The sequence below is a fragment of the Helianthus annuus genome, chromosome 17, assembly GCF_002127325.2.
Source record: "Helianthus annuus cultivar XRQ/B chromosome 17, HanXRQr2.0-SUNRISE, whole genome shotgun sequence".
NCBI classification, from domain to species: Eukaryota; Viridiplantae; Streptophyta; class Magnoliopsida; order Asterales; family Asteraceae; genus Helianthus; species Helianthus annuus.
In genome coordinates, this window is record NC_035449.2 from 72634396 (window position 1) to 72656833 (window position 22438).

Here is a 22438-nt window from a genome sequence, read left to right on the forward strand (position 1 = left end):
ATAATATACCCAATCTGTGATCTCTAATGTGGAACCCTGATTTAACTAAGAATGACATACAACGGAACTACGGTTATACTTGAGGTGTGGCGGATCAGGTATCGGATCACCCCAACACGGTACCGGCATTTGATCGAAGATGAGAAATATCGCAGTTGATGTCGCCGGAGAAGAAACGGAGGAGGGCTTAATAGGTGGGGGGGTAAGATTGCAGCAAGTGTGATATATGTAGAGTGTTGTGTTGAGTAAAATATAAAACTAGAGTGTAAAAGACGATTATACCCTTTGACCGTTAATAACTTATGTTGACTTTAAACAGAATTAGACAACAGGGGGTAATATTGCAGAGTTTTGCATTAGTTGGGGGGTCAGACAGCGAAATTTTCCTGGTAGGAGGTCAGAGTGCCAAAAGGCTCTTAACCCAGGGGGTAAAACTGCATATTACTCAAATATATATAATAAACCAAGCACCCCCAAAACCTTTTTTCTCCAACACTCCGGCAGTTTCTTAAACCAAAAACCCCCTCTTTCAGCAAACTCCGACCAACACCACCGCTTCGTCTATATCTTCAGTTTCACATATTCAAGTTTTTGTTTGCGAAAAGGAGGTCAATTTTGAGTTCATCACAATCAACACAACCATCAGAGAACCCAAAACACCTCGTTTGCTCTCTAGATGTCGGTAAATACTTCCTCTCTACAATTCGAATGTATTCAATTTGAATGTATTAGGCCAGTTTTATTTTTGAAATTAGGGTTACAGTTCTAATTGTTCATGTTAGGCCTTTGGTTTAGGAACGTTTCAGTGTGGTTTAGGAACGTTTCAGTGATTAGATTGATATAAAAAGATTAATATGAAGTGTGTAAACAGATTTTGAATGTGTTAGGGCATTTTATGTGTGAAATTAGGGTTCAAGTTCTAGTTTTTCATGTTAGCGTTTGGTTGTATGATTATGAGCCTAATTAGGAACATATTAAGGATTATATTGATATGATTTTTGTGCACAAATTTTTGAGTACAATGGAAGTGCCTTGGTGGCGATGGTAGGTAAGAATTGCTTTGCAATTCTTAGTGATAGGAGGCTTGGTGTTCAGCTTCAAACTATTGCTACCGATTTCCAATGTATTTTCAAGATTCATGATAAGCTTTTCCTCGGTCTATCGGGTCTTGGTTCCGATGCTCAGACACTGTAAGTGTTGATAGTCACCGATTTAGGGTTTTATGATATAATAAAGTAGTTGTGTTTGTATGTGTATCTGGTTTGTTGATTGAAATATGTTTTTTGTTTTATTTAGTCATCAGTGGCTTGTGTTTCGCCACAAGCTGTATCAGCTGAGGGAAGAAAGAGACATGAGGCCTGAAACTTTTGCTAGCCTTGTCTCTGCTATGCTGTATGAGAAAAGGTTAGAATGAAACTTACTTTCTGTATTTGTGTCTGTCCCATGAATTTGACCTCAAGTGGCAATGAATCAGAGTACAAACGGTTTTGCAGAAAGGGTGAAATACATAGTCGTCAAATGTTACTCTTTTAAGAACAATAAGTAATATATAGAAATGTGATTGAATGATTGATACACAAGTCCTAACAACTTGATCAAGTCGATACGTTCGCTCGGGTTCTAGGAGCTTAAGAAAATTGTTTGTATAACGCCTATAATCAACATGTCTTTCAAGTATAGTTCTATAACACGAAGAGGGTCACTACTTAAAATTTGAAAAAGTGGAATGTGATAGGTACAAAAGTTATAGGTGTCGAACTGTGCAAATCATAGTCTCCGAATGAGCGTTAGTAACCCTTAGATTCAGCAATTCTGAATGTCATGCTGATAGAGATCGGATATGTGATGATTGTGATAAAATGAAATTAGAGAAGATAATAGGAACAAAGGAACAGACTGATTGTATTATAGAAACGTAAAGGAAAGATTACAGGAATGATCCAGGGCGATGCCCTCTCTCCACACACAAATGCAGGAGCCCTAATCAATTAACAAACGCAATCCTATCTCTAACACGCCTTATTCTCTATTACTTATACTACCCCCATATTACACTTTACCCCTTTAAGAATACCTATAACTCACTTCCCTCTCATAGCAGATTCCCATCACATGCCATTACATCGTGATTCTTGATACACACTAACGATGTGCCTGTGTGCGTAAAGTGCATATACATGATTAACCCGCTCTGTATCTCTTAATATGTAATATAAAAAAAATTCTAAGTAATTAACAGCCTCCTGTTATATAGTGTTTTATAATGTGATTGTAACAACATTGCAATGCATATTAAGGAAGGGTGTGTATTTCACAACATACGGAGTTCATATTGTTTCATCAAATTGTATTACTGTTAGATTAATAGAAGTTACTAATATTTTGTAGGTTTGGTCGTTACTTCTGCCAACCTGTGATTGCTGGATTGGGAGAGGATGACAAGCCATTTATTTGCACAATGGACTCAATTGGAGCAAAGTATGTCTACTTTTTTTTGCTTTTGTTGTTACTCATACTTGTATGAAAACAACACCTTTTTAAATTTTTCATTACTATTCATAAATGTAAAAGACCAAATTCTCAAGACATGTGTTTGTGTTCTTCAAAAAGTTTATACTTTTGGAATCACATATAAACATGTTATATTAACTCTCTTTTTGGCATGAATATGCCAGGTGTGGAAGTGTTTAAGGGAAGAAGGAGTCTGATGGTTAACACTTTTGTTCAATTGTATTTTCAAGACTCGAAAAATGTCAGATCAGTGGAGGAGTAGCGTCGTGGTGCCTTTATACAAGAATAAAGGAGACGCTCAATGCGGTGGGAACTACAGAGGAATCAAACTGCTAAATCACACTATGAAGCTCTGGGAGAGGGTAATTGAAACTAGAATTAGAAGAGATACTCAGGTTTCAGTAAACCAATTTGGATTCATGAAAGGGAGGTCAACTACAGAAGCGATACATATTCTAAGGATGTTGATGGAAAAATATAGAGCGAAGAAGCAAGATTTACATATGGTGTTTATCGACCTGGAAAAGGCATATGACACTGTCCCACGGCAACTGATTTGGGATACTTTGGAGGGTCGAGGGCTACCGGGGAAGTATATAGACATAATTAAGGATACATACGATAGAACGGAAACTAGTGTCCGCACGCCTGTAGGAGATACAAACTTCTTTCCTGTGGAGGTAGGTCTCCACCAGAGGTCTGCGTTGAGCCCTTTTCTTTTTGCGGTTGTCTTGGATGAGTTGTCCAAGTTGATTCAGGAGACAGTTCCGTGGTGCATGCTTTTTGCAGACGATATTGTGTTGATCGCAGAGACTAAACAGTGCTTGAACGCGAGGGTAGATGAGTGGCGAGTAGCTTTAGAGGGCAAGGGCCTAAGGATTAGTCGATCTAAGACTGAGTATCTACACTGTGATTTCAGTGGTGTAGCTGATGACGATGACACCCAAATCACCATCAAGGATCAACTGGTCCTGCAGGTAACTAGATTTAAGTATCTGGGGTCGTTTGTACAAAGAGATGATGACATAGATAGTGACGTAACCCATCGCATACAGACCGGCTGGTGTAGATGGAGGGCAACCAGTGGGGTATTGTGCGATAGGAGGTTCCCAACTAAACTAAAGGGGAAATTTTACAGGGTAGCAGTTAGGCCCGCTATGCTATATGGAACAGACTGTTGGGCTATTAAGAAGACACAAGCGCGCAAGATGGAGGTAGCAGAAATGAGGATGCTGAGGTGGATGTGTGGACACACGAGGTTAGATCGGATAAGAAATGAGCTTTTTAGGGAAAGACTAGGAGTGGCTAGTATATCGGAGAAGATTAGGGAGGGGAGATTGAGATGGTTTGGGCATGTGAAGCGGAGGGAAACGACGGCACCGGTTAGAGTAGTGGAAACCCTTACGGTGGAGGGGAGGAGAGGAAGAGGCAGACCCAAACGGACATGGGATGAGCAGATAAGACGTGATTTATTAGAGTTGCATCTTTCTGAGGACATGGTCCAAGATCGGACTTCGTGGAGGCATAGGATTAGGGTTAAGGACTTTTAGAGGATATTGCAGTAAGGCCTTGGGTGTATTTTAGGATCGTAGGTTCCTCTTATCTTTAAGGGACCTTTCCGGTGATTGTCTCTTGTGTTTATGCCCAAATGATGTTGTATGCTATTATACATGATTTACATAATATTATGTCACTTTGATCAGTTTCTTGGTATGTTTGACTTCTTATTTTCGATATTCTTTGACTTGGTGTGTTGGTATGCTGTTCGTTTTCGAGCCGAGGGTCTCTCTGGAAGCAGTCTCTCTATCCGTATGGATAGAGGCAAGGTCTGTCTACATCCCACCCTCCACAGACCCTATAAGTAGCTTATGGTTGTTGTTGTTGTTGTTTTTGGCATGAATATATGTGCAAATTGAAGTCGATCATCAGGTTTTATTCAAATGCGTAACTGAAAATGTTATCTAGTAGATATATGATAATTTAAAATTTTAGTTTCATGAGGTATGCTAGTATGTACTTGCAATTAAAAGAGTCGCTTGATTTACCGCTGGCATTAACTTTTTATCTTTTCTCTTAATAAATCAATAATCATAGGGGGTTTGCAAAAGATTTTGTGATGGCTGGTACTGCATCAGAGTCTCTTTATGGTGCTTGTGAGTCGATGTTCAAGCCAGATATGGTACCTTATATATTCTACTCCTTTTAGCATTTCAATTTTTTTTAATATCATTTGCAACCATCTCCCAAGCACTTATATCATCAGTTGACCGTGATTGCTTAAGTGGTTGGGGAGGACATGTCTACATTGTGTAAGTTTCTTTTCGTGTATATAACCGAAGTGTTTGGAACTAATTATTCTAAATAGCAATAATGGATAAGCATGTTACAACTTTCTTGACGCTCATCCAAACACCCTCTGGAATCGTATCATTTTTGCTATTGCCTGTTTGAGTTAACATTCGATTCGCAATGGTAAAAAAGTCATCAACAACATCTTGGCATCCTTCGCTTATTATTGAAGATATTAATACGTTATTATATATGCTTTTGCTGCAGCACACCGACTGAAGTGACCGAAAGAATCTTGAAAGGGAGAATGGATTGATCTACAAAAAAGTTATTGTACTTTGGTGTCCGGTAGCTTGTTATTTCCGAAGGTGTTTTGGTGCTTTTGACTTGGAAACTTTTATGGTATTGTTCTGTAACAGTCGGTCTTCAACGGATGTTTTATCTAAAGATCAGTCAGTCACCTTGATTTGGGTTATGATTACTTATGTTATCTAACATTACCTACACCCCTAAAGCACTTTAAAATATAGTAAAACAATAGATACAAAGTAGTGCAAGTGGAGTAATGCTACTCTCTCACCTCCTGAAAAATATCATTCTCAGCATTTGTGTGAAGTTCTTAAAACAGTAAATGAAAAAGATGAATGCTAAATTCTCCTAATATGCATTTTGGTTAGTGGTTTTTGGTTCATGTGGTGAACTCAAATGGCATCAAGTTGACCTCCTTGAAAGTGTAGGTTGTGATGAAGTGATATGCACCGAAAACCCCTCAATTTAGAAGTTTTATTGATCTATTCAAAATTCTTTAATATACCATATTAACATAAACAAATAGGGGAAAAAGGAGGAGAAAAATGAATGGGAGGAGATTCAAACCAGTGCCAATGACAGATATAAATAGCCTATAAACCACTAAACCAAAGTTTCAAATATATCAAACTATCAAATTCAAACCAATAAATACAATACCAGTATCGAACAAACAGCTAATGATGAACTGACAAGTGTAAAAAAAGGGGCGAAGCATTATGGTTACCCGGGGGTGCACCCGCCCACCCCAATGTTTCGGCTAGAAGTGTGTATATGGTCCTATTTTTCGTCCGAAAATTTAAAATTTATATAGGATCGCCCACCCGATTATTTTTTCTAAATGGTGGGTAATTTGATAAATATATTTTAACTCTTATTTTATTTGTTTAACCCTAGATTACCCATCACATAACAAACTTAATACCAAATTATTAATTATCAAATATTATTTATCTTTTTCCCAGCCGCCGTAGATTTTTGTTTCTGCATCCTGCCACAAGACTTTTGGTTCTGACTTCTGTTTCTTCAGTTCTTCGGTAAGACTTTTGGGCCAATTTCACAATTTGGGAAGTGGTGCCATCCTTATCCATTTGCAATTCAGTGATTCACCGTTCCACCAACATCATTTGGATAACAATTCTTTTCTTTATTCTTTTGTAGTTATTGTTAACTGTTAATTGGATTATAGGAATGCAATATTTAGTTTTTCTATGTGCAAGAAAGGGTTCTTTGACTGAATGAATTTTTTGTTAGTCTTATTTGGAACTATTATTATTTGACCCGACTTGAATCGAATAGCGGACCTAACCCGACCCGAAACATAACGATAGGAAAAAAAATTCGTTCCCATCACTTTGCGCCCCCTCGAAACTTTTGGTCAAGCTCCGCCACCGGTAAAAAACACTATTCACAAGCTTTGTTGTTTAATAGATAGGTTAACGGTAATTATTATATAAATATATGTTTAATATATTAATAAAAAATATATAAACAGAAAGCTCGTTTAGGCTCGCGAGCCGGCTCGAGCTCGATAAGCGAAGCTCGGGCTCGGGCTCGTTTACTAAATGAGCTTGTTTCTAGGCTCGGGCTCGAGCTCAAGCTCGTTTAAGCTCAGCTTTTTTTCGAGCCGAGCTCGAGTAAATCGCGAGTAGCTCGGCTCGTTTGCACCCCTACGTTGCACGCAACCTATGTACACCGCATATTATCAGATTCCAAAACTCATATAAGTGTATTTGAATTCAATTTTTTAAATCTGATGTTTATATATATGTGTTCGTATACATATGCATCAGGTCACTTTTATTGCTTCATTCTCATCGAACTCATGAATCAGTTCACTTTTTTTTGGCTTTCTTGGATTCTTACTCTTCAAATGATTCATGGGTTTTGATAATTGACTGGTGTTTGGTAATGAAGGATCCGATGTGTGTTTTAATCGCCGGAGGGCGGTAGGGGTGGACGGGTTCGCCGGAGGTATAGGTGTTTGTTTTAATCACTGGAGGGGTGTTGGGGTTGAGTGGGAGGTGAATGGAGGTTGAAGATAAGTGAGCTGGTGGAGTTTCATAAAGAAAACAATCTAAATATAGTTGGCCTAATCAATTTCTAGAGTAAAATGCACGGATAGTCCCTGTGGTTTGTCTAAATAACACCTTTAGTCTCTAACTTTTGAAAATTACATTCATGCTCCCTATGGTTTGCCCGCTTGTTACTCGGGTGATCCCTAGAGTGGATGGATGTTAGTTTTCTCCGTTAAGTGGAAGTAAAATGACTAAAATACCCTTGCATATTATAAAGAGAAAACTAAAAGAATATAATTAAGTATAAAAACTCTAGTGGGCCCCACCATTTTTATTTAAATATATAACTTAACCCCAGCCCACACCCACAACATCTTATCTTCTTTCCAAAGCAGTTCACCATTGGGGTGTTTGGAATTCTTTTTTAACTTCTGACTTATCAAAAGTCCTTCTCAAAAGTAAGAAGTTAGAACTTCTAATTTCTCAATTTCTCCTTTTTAAAGCTAATTCAAGCCATAAAAGTCGTGTTTGGGATTCCTTTTAACCCTAAAAGTGCTTCTCATGGGATGGGATGTTTGGGATTCCTTTTTGTAAAACCCGTGAGGATCTCTCAATGATATCAAACTCTAACTTGTGAAAGCGCGGAAATCAATCACAAGCCGATTCAAGAATATAAACTAATAAACAAGATGAAAACAATAATCAAAACACAAACCGATAACTTGCATTCAAAGACTTGCTAAGACTGATACAAGAAATCGCCTAGGAACTCGGTTCCTCTACTTGATGTCGCCCCCAACTGTTAACCAAATCAACAACCTCAAACAATGAGGTAAATGTTGTTTAAATACAAAACCAACTGGGCCGAAATCTAAGCCCATGCGACACCCACCATACTAGCCCAAACCTTACATAATTAACCCAAAACATAAGAACTAAACAAGTACATAATCAACCCCTAAACTATGCTAACCTACATGAATAAACCTTCGGGTTCCAACAATCTCCCCCTAGGTTTATGCATGAAGGTTCTTCTGACTTCAATTGCCTTGATCACCACCACTTATACGATCTTTATATCCACCGAATCCCTTCTTTTGAATATGCAGAACAGACGCTACAGCAGACGTCCAACCCTTAGCAATTTCTTCATATTTCTCTGTAGCTCTGATTTGATTGCTTGCCAACACTTCCAGATCTTCAACCGCAAGATTCAACAAGTCAATTTGATCTACCAAACAATAACTTGCATCTCCATCACAAACAATCACCGCTTGCCCAAGACGTTCATCATATGCCCAAAAGTGTAATGTCTTCAGTGCTCCTTTGGGTATCTTTCTCACTAACGGGATTGTCTTCTCTTTATCTGTAGCTGGCCAATGCACAATCTTCATACGTTTGTTTGTGTAAGGATCTCTAATCCCTTTAGCTGGTCTAACAATGGAATCTGCCGTACGCATCGAGGGAAAACCTTTAGCTACCTCCCTCTTCAACCTCTCAAAGAATGCATATCCAGGACCACCAGGCTTATCATCCACATAAGGTGCATTAGACAAGTCTGTCAAATCCACCTTAGTGAAAGACTGAAACTGTCCTGAACGTTTGTACCACTCGACAGGTCCAACTTTTCTTTTGATCCACCATCTCTTGCGATCATGATCATATCCCCAGCTAACTACACCAGAACGATTTCCAACTTTATCATAGAGAGTTTCACCAACATCCATTAAATGATGAGTTGCATGAGCATCTTCATCATCTGGATTTGCATTCTTGTTCTTCAAGATCACTAACTCTCTTTTCTTTTTCAACCTTTCTGCCTTCTCTCTGTCTGCAACTGGATCTGTAACTCTTGTGAAATATTTTTCCATTGCAGCACTTCTTTCAGCATCATCTTTAGCCATAGCTTTTCTTCTGTTTTCAACATCAGTTGAATCAGAAAATTCTTGCCCAAACTTCTTTTCCAGCTTTCCTCGTAAATCATAAACAATGTTGAATAACAAGCTAACGTCTCCTTGAAGTTGTTCAATCTGTTGATCTTTCTTTACAATAGTGTCTTCAAGTTGAATAATCTTTGCATCTTTATGAATCGAATCTTGCTCAAGCACAACCATTCGTTTCTTCATATCTCTCATGCTGATAAATTCATCTTCATCACTTGAATCACTATCAAATGGCATTCTTAGTGGTTCTTCAGGCCTTTTACCACTAGAACTGCCAGGTTCTTCATGAACAATTCCAGAAGGTCCAGCATCAACAATTCCAGAGGGCCCAGCTTCATTGTGAACTTCAATATTGGGCCCAGTTTCATTTTGAACTTCAACATCCATCGTAGCTATATCATCTCCTTGAGTACCAGCATCAAAATCAAAGAAATTCTCTGCAGTGGTGGTAGTATCGTCAACATTCTTTTCAAAATCGAAGTCATACAAACGTTCGTTATCATCAGCAACATTCACGGATTGATCTTTTCCTTGTTCAACAAACATTCCAGGTCTAGGATCCCTCCTTTTCCTTTTCAATGGAATGGAATCAGAATCCCTTGGGCTTTCAATAGGCTCTTCAGTTGATACTGACAGATCGGAAGGAGGATTTCCCATCTTGTCAGTTACTGACTTTATTAGCATAGCCAAACTTTCAGCAGAAATCACTGGATTAACCGTAGAAACAGCATCAGCGTTAACTTCAGGAGGAAGTTCTATGTCATCATCAGAGTTACACATTATCTCAACACCTTCATCGTCAGAGTTAATTGTAATACGCTCTGGCTCAGGCTCACCTTCAACTCTCCTTGGAACATCATGTTCTTCAGCAACAATAGCACGTGCAGTTACAGATCGTGCCATCACTGGATTCTCACCAATATCTTCTGTCTCTGCGAACTGACCAAATTTCTCCAATTCGATCAAACCTTCAAACTTTTTCTCGGTTCCTTTCTTCGTAGTGAGAGCACCAAAACATGAAGGACCCATAGGCTTTAACTCCAACGTATCACCAGATCTCTTCAATTCAGGATAACGCTCATTCAAAATCATCTGCACAAATCTTGGATACATAAGAAACTTATCCTTCCGAAGCCCAATTGCATTTCTCTTCATTGCTTCCAAGATATATCTAGAATAATTAAACGGCTCGTTTGTAATCACACATATCAATGCAGCAGTCTGTGTGGTATTCAACTGATCAATTCCCCCTCTATTTTCTGTCATGCACAAAAGGAACATGTGCAGTAATAGACGCCAGTAAGGATGCACAAACTTCTTAACCAGGGGAGGAAACTTTCCTTCATAACTTAAACGAGGCAAAATTGCTTCCACGGTTCCAGCAGGAAGTTCTATAGGATCTGTTTCCTGATCATTAAACTTCAACACATCTCTAATAATCTGCTCAGTCACTATAACTTTCGTCTTTTCAATCTCAGCAACTATAGCTCCCTTTCCTTCAACGATTTCTTGTATCAGTCTTAGCAAGTCTTTGAATGCAAGTTATCGGTTTGTGTTTTGATTATTGTTTTCATCTTGTTTATTAGTTTATATTCTTGAATCGGCTTGTGATTGATTTCCGCGCTTTCACAAGTTAGAGTTTGATATCATTGAGAGATCCTCACGGGTTTTACAATTGGTATCAGAGCCATTGAAGCCATTCAAGGGCTCGGTTTTGATATCATTCGGATTCAAGAATTATTTGTGCTACTGATCTATTTTGTTGCATGTTTTGCAGTGAAATACTTAAACTGTTCCTGACCGATTCATCAAAATTATACTGATTTTGGTTTGTTGATTTCTGAAAAAGGTGTTTGCTGATTTTACGGGAAGTTGGTGGTCAACAGATTCAAAGATTACGATATCTTTGAATTTTGGAAGTGCTGAAAAATCGGGATTGCGAGTAAACAGATCTTATCGTTTATTCTTTTGCAGGTTTCGACTCGCAACCATCTCAGTTGCGGTTCATCACGTTCTGGTTACGACTCGCAACCATCATTGTTGCGGTTCATCACGTTTTGGTTTCGACTCGCATTCACCACGGTTTCGGTTCATCCTGTTTCAGTTGCGACTCGCAACCAGTAGTCAGTCTCCACTCGCAACCAAAGCTGTTACGACTCGCAACCTCGGTTTCGGCTCATTCTGTTTTAGTTACGACTCGCAACCACTGCAGTTTCGACCCAGCTGTTACGACTCGCAACGACACTGATTGACGGACATTTGGACTGTTGACTTTTGGACTTAAAACAAAATTAATTAATTAACTGATTAATTAAACATGTCGTCTAACAACAGTGAATTGACCGCCCTTAATCAACAACAAGAATTGGACTCAAAGCTTGGAACTACAACCCGCATTCCTAGGTTAACTGATGCTAATGATTTTCCCGAGTGGAAGTGGCGCTTTGAACAGAATCTGAAGGTTAAGGATTACAAGCTGTGGCGAAGCATTTTGAGAGGACCTAGGGAGATTATGATGGAAAGCCCCACAGAACCAGATGTCAAAATAAAGAAGCCTCGAGATCAGTACACTGAAGATGATTTGCTCATTGTTGAAGAAGATGATCGAGCTCTTTCCTACTTAACCATGGGTTTGGGTCCTGATATTGCTATTGGTTTTCGCACCTGCAAATCTGCCAAAGAATTGTGGGATTCTCTGATCGAGGTATATGAAGGAAACGAAGACATGAAAGAGAGTCGAAGAAATTTGCTGCAACAAAACTTCAATAATTTCAACCATATTTATGGTGAAACGATAGACAATCAGATTCAGAGATTCGTGAAGCTAGTCACTCAAATGCAAATGGAAGAAATTCATACAACAAATGCATCCTCAAATCGACAACTTCTCAATGCACTACCAAAGAGTTGGGATCATCATGTTGCTATGATCAAGAAGACAAAAGACCTAGCTAGATGCACTCTGTCAGAGATGATCTCTCACATTAAGGCATGCGAACTGGATGATAAGCAAAGAGAAACAAATTACAAGAACAGTATGCTAGCTGCTGGTTTCTCCATTGCTCCCGCCTCCTCCAACAACAACAGCAACACAGCCTTATTGTCTCAAGGAGCCTTTCAGATGTTTCGCAATACTTCATCCGCTTCTCCAACTTCAGCAAAGGTGCACTCATCTGGATCCTCAAATCAAGTTGTTTCTTCAGCCTCTCCTGCTTCAATTCAAAATGCTGGAAATGTCTCTACTGTTGCTCCTACCTCTGCCTCCGCTGCAAACAACGAAATGATGGCCTTCTTCGCAAATCAATCAAAAGAAAAACTGGATATAGCAGCTTCAGTGATCAACTGTCTGAATGCTTTCATTGCAGGAAAGCTTGATCCACCAAAGTGGAGTCCTGATGATCTGACACAGATTCATCCAGATGATGTTGAAGAAATGGATATCACCTGGCAGATGGCAATGGCAGCCTTCAGAGCCCAAAAGTTTGTGAAAAGAACAGGTAAAAACAGGTGGGGAAATGCATGGAATGGAGCTGCTAAAGTACCCTTCAATCTTCGTTGTTTCAACTGTCATGAGGAAGGACACTATGCTCGAAACTGCCCGAAGCCACTTGTAAACAGAGATCAAACTCCTGCAACTCCTGCTCAACCTGCAACTCCTAATCGAGAAAGAGCTCTTGTGACCACTACAAGTATAGCAGATACTGCCGCTTCTGGAAGTCCACAGCCGCAAGGATTAGCACAAGCACTGGTGGTGCAGCCCAACATCAACTTTGATTGGTCTTCAGAAATTGAGCGTCTGAACATATCAGCTCCAGAGAATCAAACTGCTACATCCAACATTGCTTTCATGACTTCAAGCGAACATAGCCCAAAGCCAGAGGAAGAGACTGCAGCTGATGATTTTGCATTCATGACTCAAATCCTGTCAGCACCTGTCAAAGGTCTCACGAAAGAAGAGGTAATTTCTGTTTTCTGCACTCCTGAACGTAGGGAACGAGTTGAGGCTTATAGAATTCACAACGCTGAGTTAATCGAAGACTATAATGAAATTAAACGGAAAAATTTCACTTTAACGAAAAACGAAAAACTTTTCAAAGAGAAAATCGAAGCTCGGCGTAAGGACATCGTTCAACTCAAGGACTATGTTAGTATAGCTACAGCCCAACTCATCATAGTCAAAGAAAAACTGTGTGAGGTGACTAAAGAACTGGAGAATGTTAGGGATAAATACCAAATTAATCAGTTAAACATTAAAAAATTCGATTCCTCCAGTAAATTAGTCAAAAATCTGTGTGATCAACAATTAGCATATTCTAAAAAGAAAGGGTCGGGATTGGGTTATAATCAGACTCCTCCTCCGTACAATGATAATTACACTTATTTACCAATGACTGAGGAGGAGATGCTGAACGAAAGTAAAATGACCTATGGTTCAAATAACAACAAATCGTCTGTCCATAACAGACATATTGAGCCACAAAAGTCTACACCTTTGAATTTTGTTCATAAAGGGACAATTGATCCTAACGTTTCATCGTCATGTGCAGATGATAGCTCTGAAGTAAAGTGTGGTGATGTTCATGGGAGTGAACCAGTAGTTATTTCAAATGTTTCTGAACCATATTTTGAACATTATTCTGAACCAACTGAGTCTAACATTGCTTTTACTAGTTCTGTGTTTGCGTCGTTTTCAGCTTATGTTTCATCTTGTGAGCCTGTTGTTTTGGGCAAAACTGATAATGTTTGTGTGGATGATTTGAACAATAAGTGTGGTGATTGTTTTTCAGCTAATGCTTGTGATCCTAACATCTCTAATGTTTCAGCTTGTGAAAATGTTACAGGCGAGGTCCCTCAGGATGCATTCAGTGAAACCACTGAAACGACTTCTCAAGAAAATCAAGAGTATTCTGATTCTTCTTCTGAATCTGTCTCAGTGGGTGTCCCTAATGTTGAATCTAGTGGGACCCCATTGGAAACTGTGTTAACTAATGAACCTGAATCTGTGTCACAAGATCAATGCTCTGAGGAAATGCATGTTGATGAAACTTCTTCAGGCTCAGAAAAGGAACCTGAATCAGTTTCACATGACAAATGCATTGAGGAAGAGCATATTGCTGAGACTTCTTCTTGTTCGGGAAGTGAACCTGAATCAGTTTCAGATGATAAATGCCTTGATAAAACGCATTTGGATGAAACTCGTACATGTTCAAATTCGGAATCAAGATTAAGTAACAATGAAAAGGATGCTGATCTAAAAGAGAAATCATTAGAAGAAAATTTGTCTAAAGAAAAACCACAAGTCAAACATGTTCAGAAAACTAAAACATCGAATCACACGAAATCAAGCAAACAGAGTCAAAATGTCAAGAATATTCAAAATGTGAAACGTCAAACATGTTTTAACTGTGGCATTGCTGGTCACATTGCCAGAAATTGTGGTAAACTCCCAAGGACACCGAATAAGAAAACATCAGGGCGAAATCAGAAGGTCACGTCTAACCGATATCACTGTTCGGAGTCCATGATGTCTGCAAGGACTAAGACGATGAAGAACAACTATCATCATAGGACTAGACCTTCTGATCAGGATTGGAATGCAGCCAAACGCTATAATCAATATCAGAATAGACAAACAAATTTTCAGCGTAATCGAAGTAATTCTTTTGGTAACGCTTTTGAAAGTTTCAATTCTAACTGGTCAAGACAGTTTTGGAAACCTAAAGCTAATGGCATGCAATCCAATTCAATGAAATCATATCAACAAAATGTCGCCAAAAGGAATGTTTCAAAATTTCTGAATAAAGATAATTTGGTTTGGCAGAGGGTGACGTATATCGATGCACAAGGAAAACCCAGATCCACTATGGGCTGGGTTCCTAAATCTAACTAATCCCGCTAATCGTGCAGGAACAGCTGTGGAGGACTACCGTGCGCCTCTGGTACATGGATAGTGGCTGTTCCAGGCACATGACAGGAGACCTATCCCAACTGGTAAATGTCAAAGAGTTTAATGGTGGATATGTCTCATTTGCGGGAGGAGAGTCAGGCAGAATCACGTTAAAAGGAACTGTTCGAAACGGTGTCTTAAGCTTTGAAAATGTTAATTATGTTCCAGAACTGAAACACAATCTGTTAAGTATTTCGCAGATCTGTGATCGAGGGAATTCAGTTCATTTCACGAAGAAGGGATGTCATGTTCTTAAGCCTGGGATTGTAATTCCAGAAGACTGGTTCTTAATGACAGCTGAAAGAAAGGGAAATGCTTACGTCATTGATATGAACAAGAAACCGTGTGAAGAGATCACTTGTCTATTTTCAAAAATTTCAGAGCATGATGGTCTGCTGTGGCATCGTCGACTTGGGCATGTGAATATGAAAAATCTGAACCGTCTAGCTAAAGGTCAACTGGTACGTGATCTTCCAATCAAGGACTTCATGTTGGTGGAGAAATGTGTTGCTTGTGCGAAAGGGAAAGCTCATCGAAAACCTCATAAGACTAAACCAGTACCCTCGACAAAAGCTGTACTCGAACTACTTCACATGGATCTTTTTGGTCCAGTGAATGTGCTGAGTATTGGGAAGAAAGCTTACTGTCTGGTAATCGTCGATGATTACTCTCGCTACACTTGGGTGTATTTTCTCAGCCACAAAAATGAAACTGCTGTCTTGGTAAAACAATTCATTACTTTGGCTGAAAATCAAGCGAGTACTAAGGTGAAGGTTATTCGATCAGACAATGGGATAGAATTCAAGAACGTTACTTTGGACACTTTCTGTATTGATGAGGGAATTGATCGCCAGTTCAGTGCGCCTCGAACTCCACAACAAAATGGAGTAGCTGAAAGAAGGAATCGTACTCTCATTGAGGCTGCACGTACTATGCTGGCTGATTCAAAGCTTCCTAGCTTCTTTTGGGCCGAGGCTGTTAGCACGGCGTGTTATATCCAGAATCATGCTTTAGTTAACAAACGTCACATGAAAACCCCTTATGAGATTCTGGAAGGACATAAACCTTCGGTTTCACACTTTCGTATCTTTGGTTGTCCATGTGTATTATTACTAATGGACTCCAACGGAAAGTTTGAAGTCAAAGGTGACGAATGTTACTTTGTTGGATATGCTAAAGGCTCTGCCTATAGGGTATACAACAAAGTAACTAAAAAGGTCGTCGAGTCGTGCAACATTGAATGGCTTGAAGAGAATGCTACGGACGCTAGAGTTGGTCCAGATTGGTTATACGATTATTCTGCTCTGTTTAAATCATTTAACATTTTGTCAAGTGATGTTTCAGTTGGAGGTGTGTCTATTCCCAAACAACCATTGTCGTTTGAAGATACGGAAGACGAAGAACAGATGCAAGACAACGTGAGGCATCATACCATTGATCCACCGGGAATGGTGTTTACGCAACATCCTACGCCAACTCCGTCGGACAATCGATCCCCTGAGGGTGCATCAACGAGTGACTCTGCATTGTTTCCTGAACCAATTCCTGAGGATTGTGTTGTCACTTCTCCTATAGTTCACACTACTACAGCACCTAATGAGGGGGAGTCTAGCAACACCACCACTGAAGAGGAGATTGTACCTGATTTGGCCATACCTACGAGCGTTCAACGCAATCACCCAATCGAGAATGTGATTGGTCCTGTAAATGCAGGAATTTTGACCAGGAGTCAATCAGGAACCATTAACACTTGCTTATATTCTTGTTATCTTTCTCAAATCGAACCTAAAACCATTGATATAGCTTTGCAGGAACCTGGCTGGGTAGATGCTATGCACGAAGAGCTGAACCAGTTTGAAAAACTTGGAGTATGGAAGCTCGTCAAGTTGCCAACAGGAAAACGTAAGCTTGGAACTAGATGGGTATTTCGAAACAAGCAGGATTCTGCAGGAGTCATAGTTCGAAACAAAGCAAGGCTGGTGGTTCAGGGATTTAGACAAATTGAAGGACTGGATTATGATGAAGTGTATGCTCCGGTTGCACGACTTGAAGCCATCCGGATCTTTTTAGCTTACGCGTCATACATGGGATTCACTGTTTATCAGATGGATGTCAAGACCGCGTTTCTCTATGGAGATGTGAAGGAAGAAATTTTTGTCGAGCAGCCACCAGGGTTTGTGCATCCAGACCATCCTGAGTACGCTTACAAGCTAGATAAGGCGCTGTACGGGTTACACCAGGCTCCTCGAGCTTGGTATGCCACACTAACAGAGCATCTGTTGGCTCATGGTTATACGCGTGGCACCATAGACCAGACTCTGTTCATCAAGAAAGTAGGACGTGATCAAATCTTGGTTCAAATCTATGTTGATGATATCATTTTCGGATCTACAAGTGAGGATCTTTGCAAGGAGTTCGAGAGAGTTATGAAGAAGAAGTTTGAAATGAGTGCTCTGGGGGAGATGACACTGTTTTTGGGTCTACAAGTCAAGCAGAGTTCGCAAGGAATTCTTATTCATCAAGGGAAGTATGTGGATGATGTGCTGGCAAAATTTAAATTCACGGACGCAAAGCCTGCTGAAACACCTATGGCAGAGAGACCACTATTGACTGAAGATGAAGAAGGAGAGTCTGTCAATCAACGTCAATATAGGTCCATGATCGGGTCATTGATGTATCTCACAGCTAGCCGTCCGGACATTATGTTTGCTGTTTGCAACTGTGCACGCTATCAGGCTAATCCTAAAACTTCTCACCTTACTGCTGTTAAAAGGATCTTTCGGTATCTTAAAGGCCGACCTCGGTTTGGCCTGTGGTATCCGAGGGATTCCAATTTTGACTTGTTTGCTTTTTCTGACAGCAATTTTGGAGGTACTGACAGTGACAGGAAATCTACATCTGCGGGTTGCCAATTTTTGGGTGATCGGCTCATTTCTTGGCAATGCAAGAAACAACAAACAGTGGCGATATCTACAGCTGAAGCCGAGTATGTTGCTGCTTCTGCTTCTTGCTCTCAAGTGGTGTGGATGCAACATCAATTGCAGGATTATGGTTTGACTTATCTTAACACTACTATTTACTGCGATAATGATGCTGCAATACAAATTGTTCGAAATCCTGTCTTTCACTCCAAAACCAAGCACATTGATATTAAAGTTCATTTTATTCGAGATTGTTTTGACAGAGGTCTTATTACTCTTGAACAAATCGACACAGATGCAAATGCTGCCGATTTGTTCACCAAACCTGTCAGCAGCTCGAAATTCAGAGTGCTTGTGGATTTTCTAAAAATGATCCGTTTTACTGATTGAGCATGCTTTTGTTTTTCGTAGGTAAATTTGTTCATAAAGTTTTCTATTCTTAAGTAGTTTTTATTTATGCTCAAATTTAGGGGGATAAAAATCGAAAAATCAAAAAAAAAATTATAAAAATCGAAAAATACAAAAACATTAAAAAAATTGAAAAATACAAAAAGAAGTGTGGCTGGACTGGGAAATGAAATGAATTTTCACATTATGGTCGAGGGCTGACTCATGTAAGACCAGTATCGAAAAAGTTTGACTCTAGTATGATGTGTTGGTAGGCTCTATCCTTAAGATTGGAAACATTAGCTGTTTCTGTTCAGAACTAAACGAGTATATGACCTCAGAAAAGAAAATCACCTGGAATTAGCTCATGTCTATTTGAATGTCTGTATGTTTTTCCCGATACACACAATTTTGATCTGATTCTGAAATCTTATCGGAAAAAGTCGTGTACCTCCTCTGCTGCATCCAGATACATGCTGACCTAGCTGTACGTTGTCGCGCTATAGATCTAATACACCCGAAAGAGGCCCTCTTGTGCCCAAAAGAAACCCCAAGAAACCTATATCAAATTGAGAAAAACTCATTTGATCTGTATATTATACCATCTCTGCAAAAGATCTATTCTGTTCTCTTCTCAATCTATTCCAAGTTAAGATTTCAGAAATCTGGATTGGACTTGTGAAATATGTGGTAGGGAAGATACTTGCATGATAGAGTGTGCTGTTTATATTTCCGGGATTTGATTAGTATTTGTTTGGGTGTTCATTGTTAAGAAATCAAAACATGATAAAACAGATTATATGCAGACCTAGACACAGTCAGGATATCTTAAAGGATGAAATCAGTATACTCACCTGCTACGATGAATCGTTGTGCTTACCTTGATCGCGAGGGTATGCCTTGGAATGGGACACACGGGTATAATAGTATAATGTTACCTTAAGCATATCACGAAGTTGAAAAATTGAAAGTTAAGCGTTAAAGTTTAAGTGGACAAACATATTGGCAATCGCATAGACCAGTCTGATTAGGCTCGTACTGAAAAGTGTTCCTTAGTCTGCCTGAGAACGAATTTTGATCCCATTGCAATTGTAATTGTATATTATGGTAGTTGTTTATTTTTTTTGGGTTTTTATTTGCTTTTAGTTTAAAAAATTAAAAAATATAAAATCAAAAATCCAAAAATAGAGTGCTTATTTGTTTCTTAAAATTAAAAAAAATTATAACCGTTCTTGAAAATTTGACTGATCATCAAAAGTTAAAAGAATTTAAATTGTGAAATTTTATGTACCTAGTGTTCATGTGATACTCTCCCTGTTGCGTAAGAAATGTTTGCTTATGAGTTTGTGAGCATGTGCAGAACTTGATTTCAATCAAGAACAGGGATTGATGAAGACTGAGATGCTGTTAGCTGCTGAAGAAGCCTAAAGCATCAAAACAACAAGATGTACCTGAGTCAGAAGAACCAGATACGAGACGTCGTCTGACAATGAAAGTGCATTTGAAGAAGTACTGTGAACCTGCTTGAAAGACAAAGACTGAAGAAGAAAAGAGCTGCTGAGAATCCTCCTCTCACATTCTTTTTGACAAGATTTTCAAGCGAATGCTGATCGAGATCCTGACATGAAGCTAACCACAGGAGGTGAAGAAAGAGACCCAGTGCTGAGAGTTCAGAAGTCAAGAACTTCCACAACATCTGCAGCTTAGAGACAACCATAGATTTCGTTGAAGACGTTGCTGAATTCAAGTTATGAAGACAATTTGATGGCATCAGTCTAGGGGGAGATTGTTAGGCCCTAAAGTGTGAGACTGACGCATCAAATTAATACAACGGGCTATGGTTACGAACTGGGATTTACCGGGTTAGTTTATATTAGGTTGTGGACCTTTATAGGTCACTTGGGCCAAGCTTTAGGCCATGTGGGCCAAGCAGGCCCAAGGGGAGCCCATGTAGGGACTTGGGCTTAAGTTAGTATATAAACAAGTTTTCTACTTGTTTTAGGGTTTAATCTTCACAGTTACAATTTTCCTAGAGAGAGAGGCGATTTGGTGGTGAACCCTTGTACCAGACGGTTTTGCTTTTCAAGTAATAGAATCGTGTGCAAGTGTTTAAAGGTGATTCGGTTTTGTTCTTGCTTTTCGTATTTTTCGATTTAATCTTGAATCATTTTGTGGCAGTTGTCTAGATCATCCTGTAGTAGATCAGTGTTGATAAGTGAAGTCAAGCCCAAAACCTTGTGATTTGATCCCTGAGTATCTATGCAAATTTCCTGATTTATTTTTGTAAATAATTTTTATTATTTAATTTTGTTTTTTTAGGTTTTTATTTTGCAAACATTGCTCAAAAGGTTAATGGATAGTTTTTACTAAATCAGTTTTTGAAATGGGTTTAAAAAATTAATTAATTGATAAATCTGTTTTGAGCCCAAGTCCACAAGGCCCAAGTCCATAAGACATGGGCCCATGACAACAGCTGAGTATAAAAGGAGGTTACGAGTCATAACCTTGTGCACTCGCAATCAAATCATATTTTCTCTCTCAAGATTCCGGCATTCATCAACTGTTCCGACTGGTTTCCGATTGCGACTCGCAATCTTCTTCGTTAATCATCAAGGTATAATGACGTCATCATTCAAGTTTTGCAGGAGATTATGAATGTCTGATGAAGATTCCGATGAATTTTTGAAGATTCCGATGAGGATTTGAAGTTTCCGATGATGTTTCCGATGAAGTTTTGACTTGCAATCAAAACACTTAGGACTCGAAATCAGTGTTTACGAGTCGCAACATCAAGATTGCGACTCATGGTTGCGACTCAATTTTGTTTGTTGCGACTCATGATTGCGACTCGTAACCACCCGCGGAGTACCACCGCTTGGAGGCGTGACATGACCAGGATCAAGCCATCAATCATATCAAACATAACATTTAATAAGAAAAGTAATTAATGTAATTCATCATGACATGATTGATGTTTCAAAATCAAACATTGTTTAAGTAGCGGAAGCATCGTAAAGTAATCACAAAACAATTATAAGTTCAGATATCGTTCATGATCCGAATCCCACAACGATCTGCTCCTCCCTGTGCAAGCTCCATAATATACCTAAGGTCCTGCAAGGCATGCAGCAAATAATCAACAACTAGTTGAGCGAGTTCACAGAAGTAAGTTCGTAATAGTAATGCGTAAAATCAACTGGTGGGGGCTTCCCATACAAGTATATACTACTGGTGAGGGATTCTCACGTTTATCCTTTATAATGGGGGATTCCCATTATGGTACTTGCTAGACTAGTGCAACCATGTGTTCTTCTTAAACCGAGAACAGGAATACGTACTGGGTCACGTAGGATTTACGTGACGTGCCCTTCCCCGAGGACAGTGGTACGCGTGGGGGCTACGTAGGCTTTACGCAGCGTGTCCTTCCGACCCGGAAGACAGTAGAAGGTGTTGGGTTATGTAGGCTTTACGTAACGTGTCCTCCCGACCCGGGAGACAAATGGAAATTACTGGGTTACGTAGGCTTTACGTAACGTGTCCTGACTATCCTGAGGACGATGGTCTATAGTCTAGTGATTGCGTAAGTACGAGTAATCATATCATATCAACATTCCAACCCAATTCCCAACCCGGGAATCCCATGCCTTGGCTGTGTGAACTCACCTTGGTTTGCTCGGCAGATACACAAGGAGTACAGGTAAGCTAGTAAATGGTCAACCACGTCCTATCACGGTTTTTATACAAGTCAGGTTTTGACTTCACGTAATGCACGTATAAAACATACAAGTTAACATGTTTCGAGCACTTATAGAACATGGTAACACTTAGCAGTCAAGAGCATAGCTTGTGCGTTCTAATCTCGGCCCAACATAACCCGGCCCAATTATATACCACATATTAAACTTGTGCGACCCAATGTCTAAGCCCAAAAGACAATCAGCCCAATTACATACTACCAAATAACATATCGGCCCAACCAGATAAGCAGTCCAATAACATACATAAGAGCCGATTATATAACAATCATATTATCATTCAACCGATATTAAATCACAGCCGATTTACATAACATGTAACACATCACGATTACAAACATAATGTAAAGCACTAACC

The 22438-nt window shown here is 39.4% G+C and overlaps 2 protein-coding genes and 1 long non-coding RNA gene across 3 annotated transcripts; all 3 read left to right on the forward strand.

Moving 5' to 3' along the window:
• Nucleotides 1-496: 496 nt before the first annotated feature.
• LOC110924278 (proteasome subunit beta type-3) lies at nucleotides 497-2691 on the forward strand. Its single transcript, XM_022168306.2, has 5 exons — nucleotides 497-682; nucleotides 1009-1190; nucleotides 1297-1404; nucleotides 2389-2478; nucleotides 2676-2691. Exons 1-5 carry the CDS (start codon nucleotides 677-679, stop codon nucleotides 2689-2691), a joined length of 402 nt encoding a protein of 133 aa, XP_022023998.1. The 5' UTR covers nucleotides 497-676.
• Nucleotides 2692-4740: 2049 nt separating this feature from the next.
• Nucleotides 4741-5247, forward strand: LOC110925600. The gene is made up of 2 exons (XR_002584604.1): nucleotides 4741-4820; nucleotides 5068-5247. It is a non-coding gene; the product is annotated as an uncharacterized LOC110925600 (long non-coding RNA).
• Nucleotides 5248-12495: 7248 nt separating this feature from the next.
• LOC118489170 lies at nucleotides 12496-13657 on the forward strand. The gene is made up of 2 exons (XM_035986846.1): nucleotides 12496-13028; nucleotides 13618-13657. Exons 1-2 carry the CDS (start codon nucleotides 12504-12506, stop codon nucleotides 13633-13635), a joined length of 543 nt encoding a protein of 180 aa, XP_035842739.1. The 5' UTR covers nucleotides 12496-12503; the 3' UTR covers nucleotides 13636-13657.
• Nucleotides 13658-22438: the final 8781 nt, after the last annotated feature.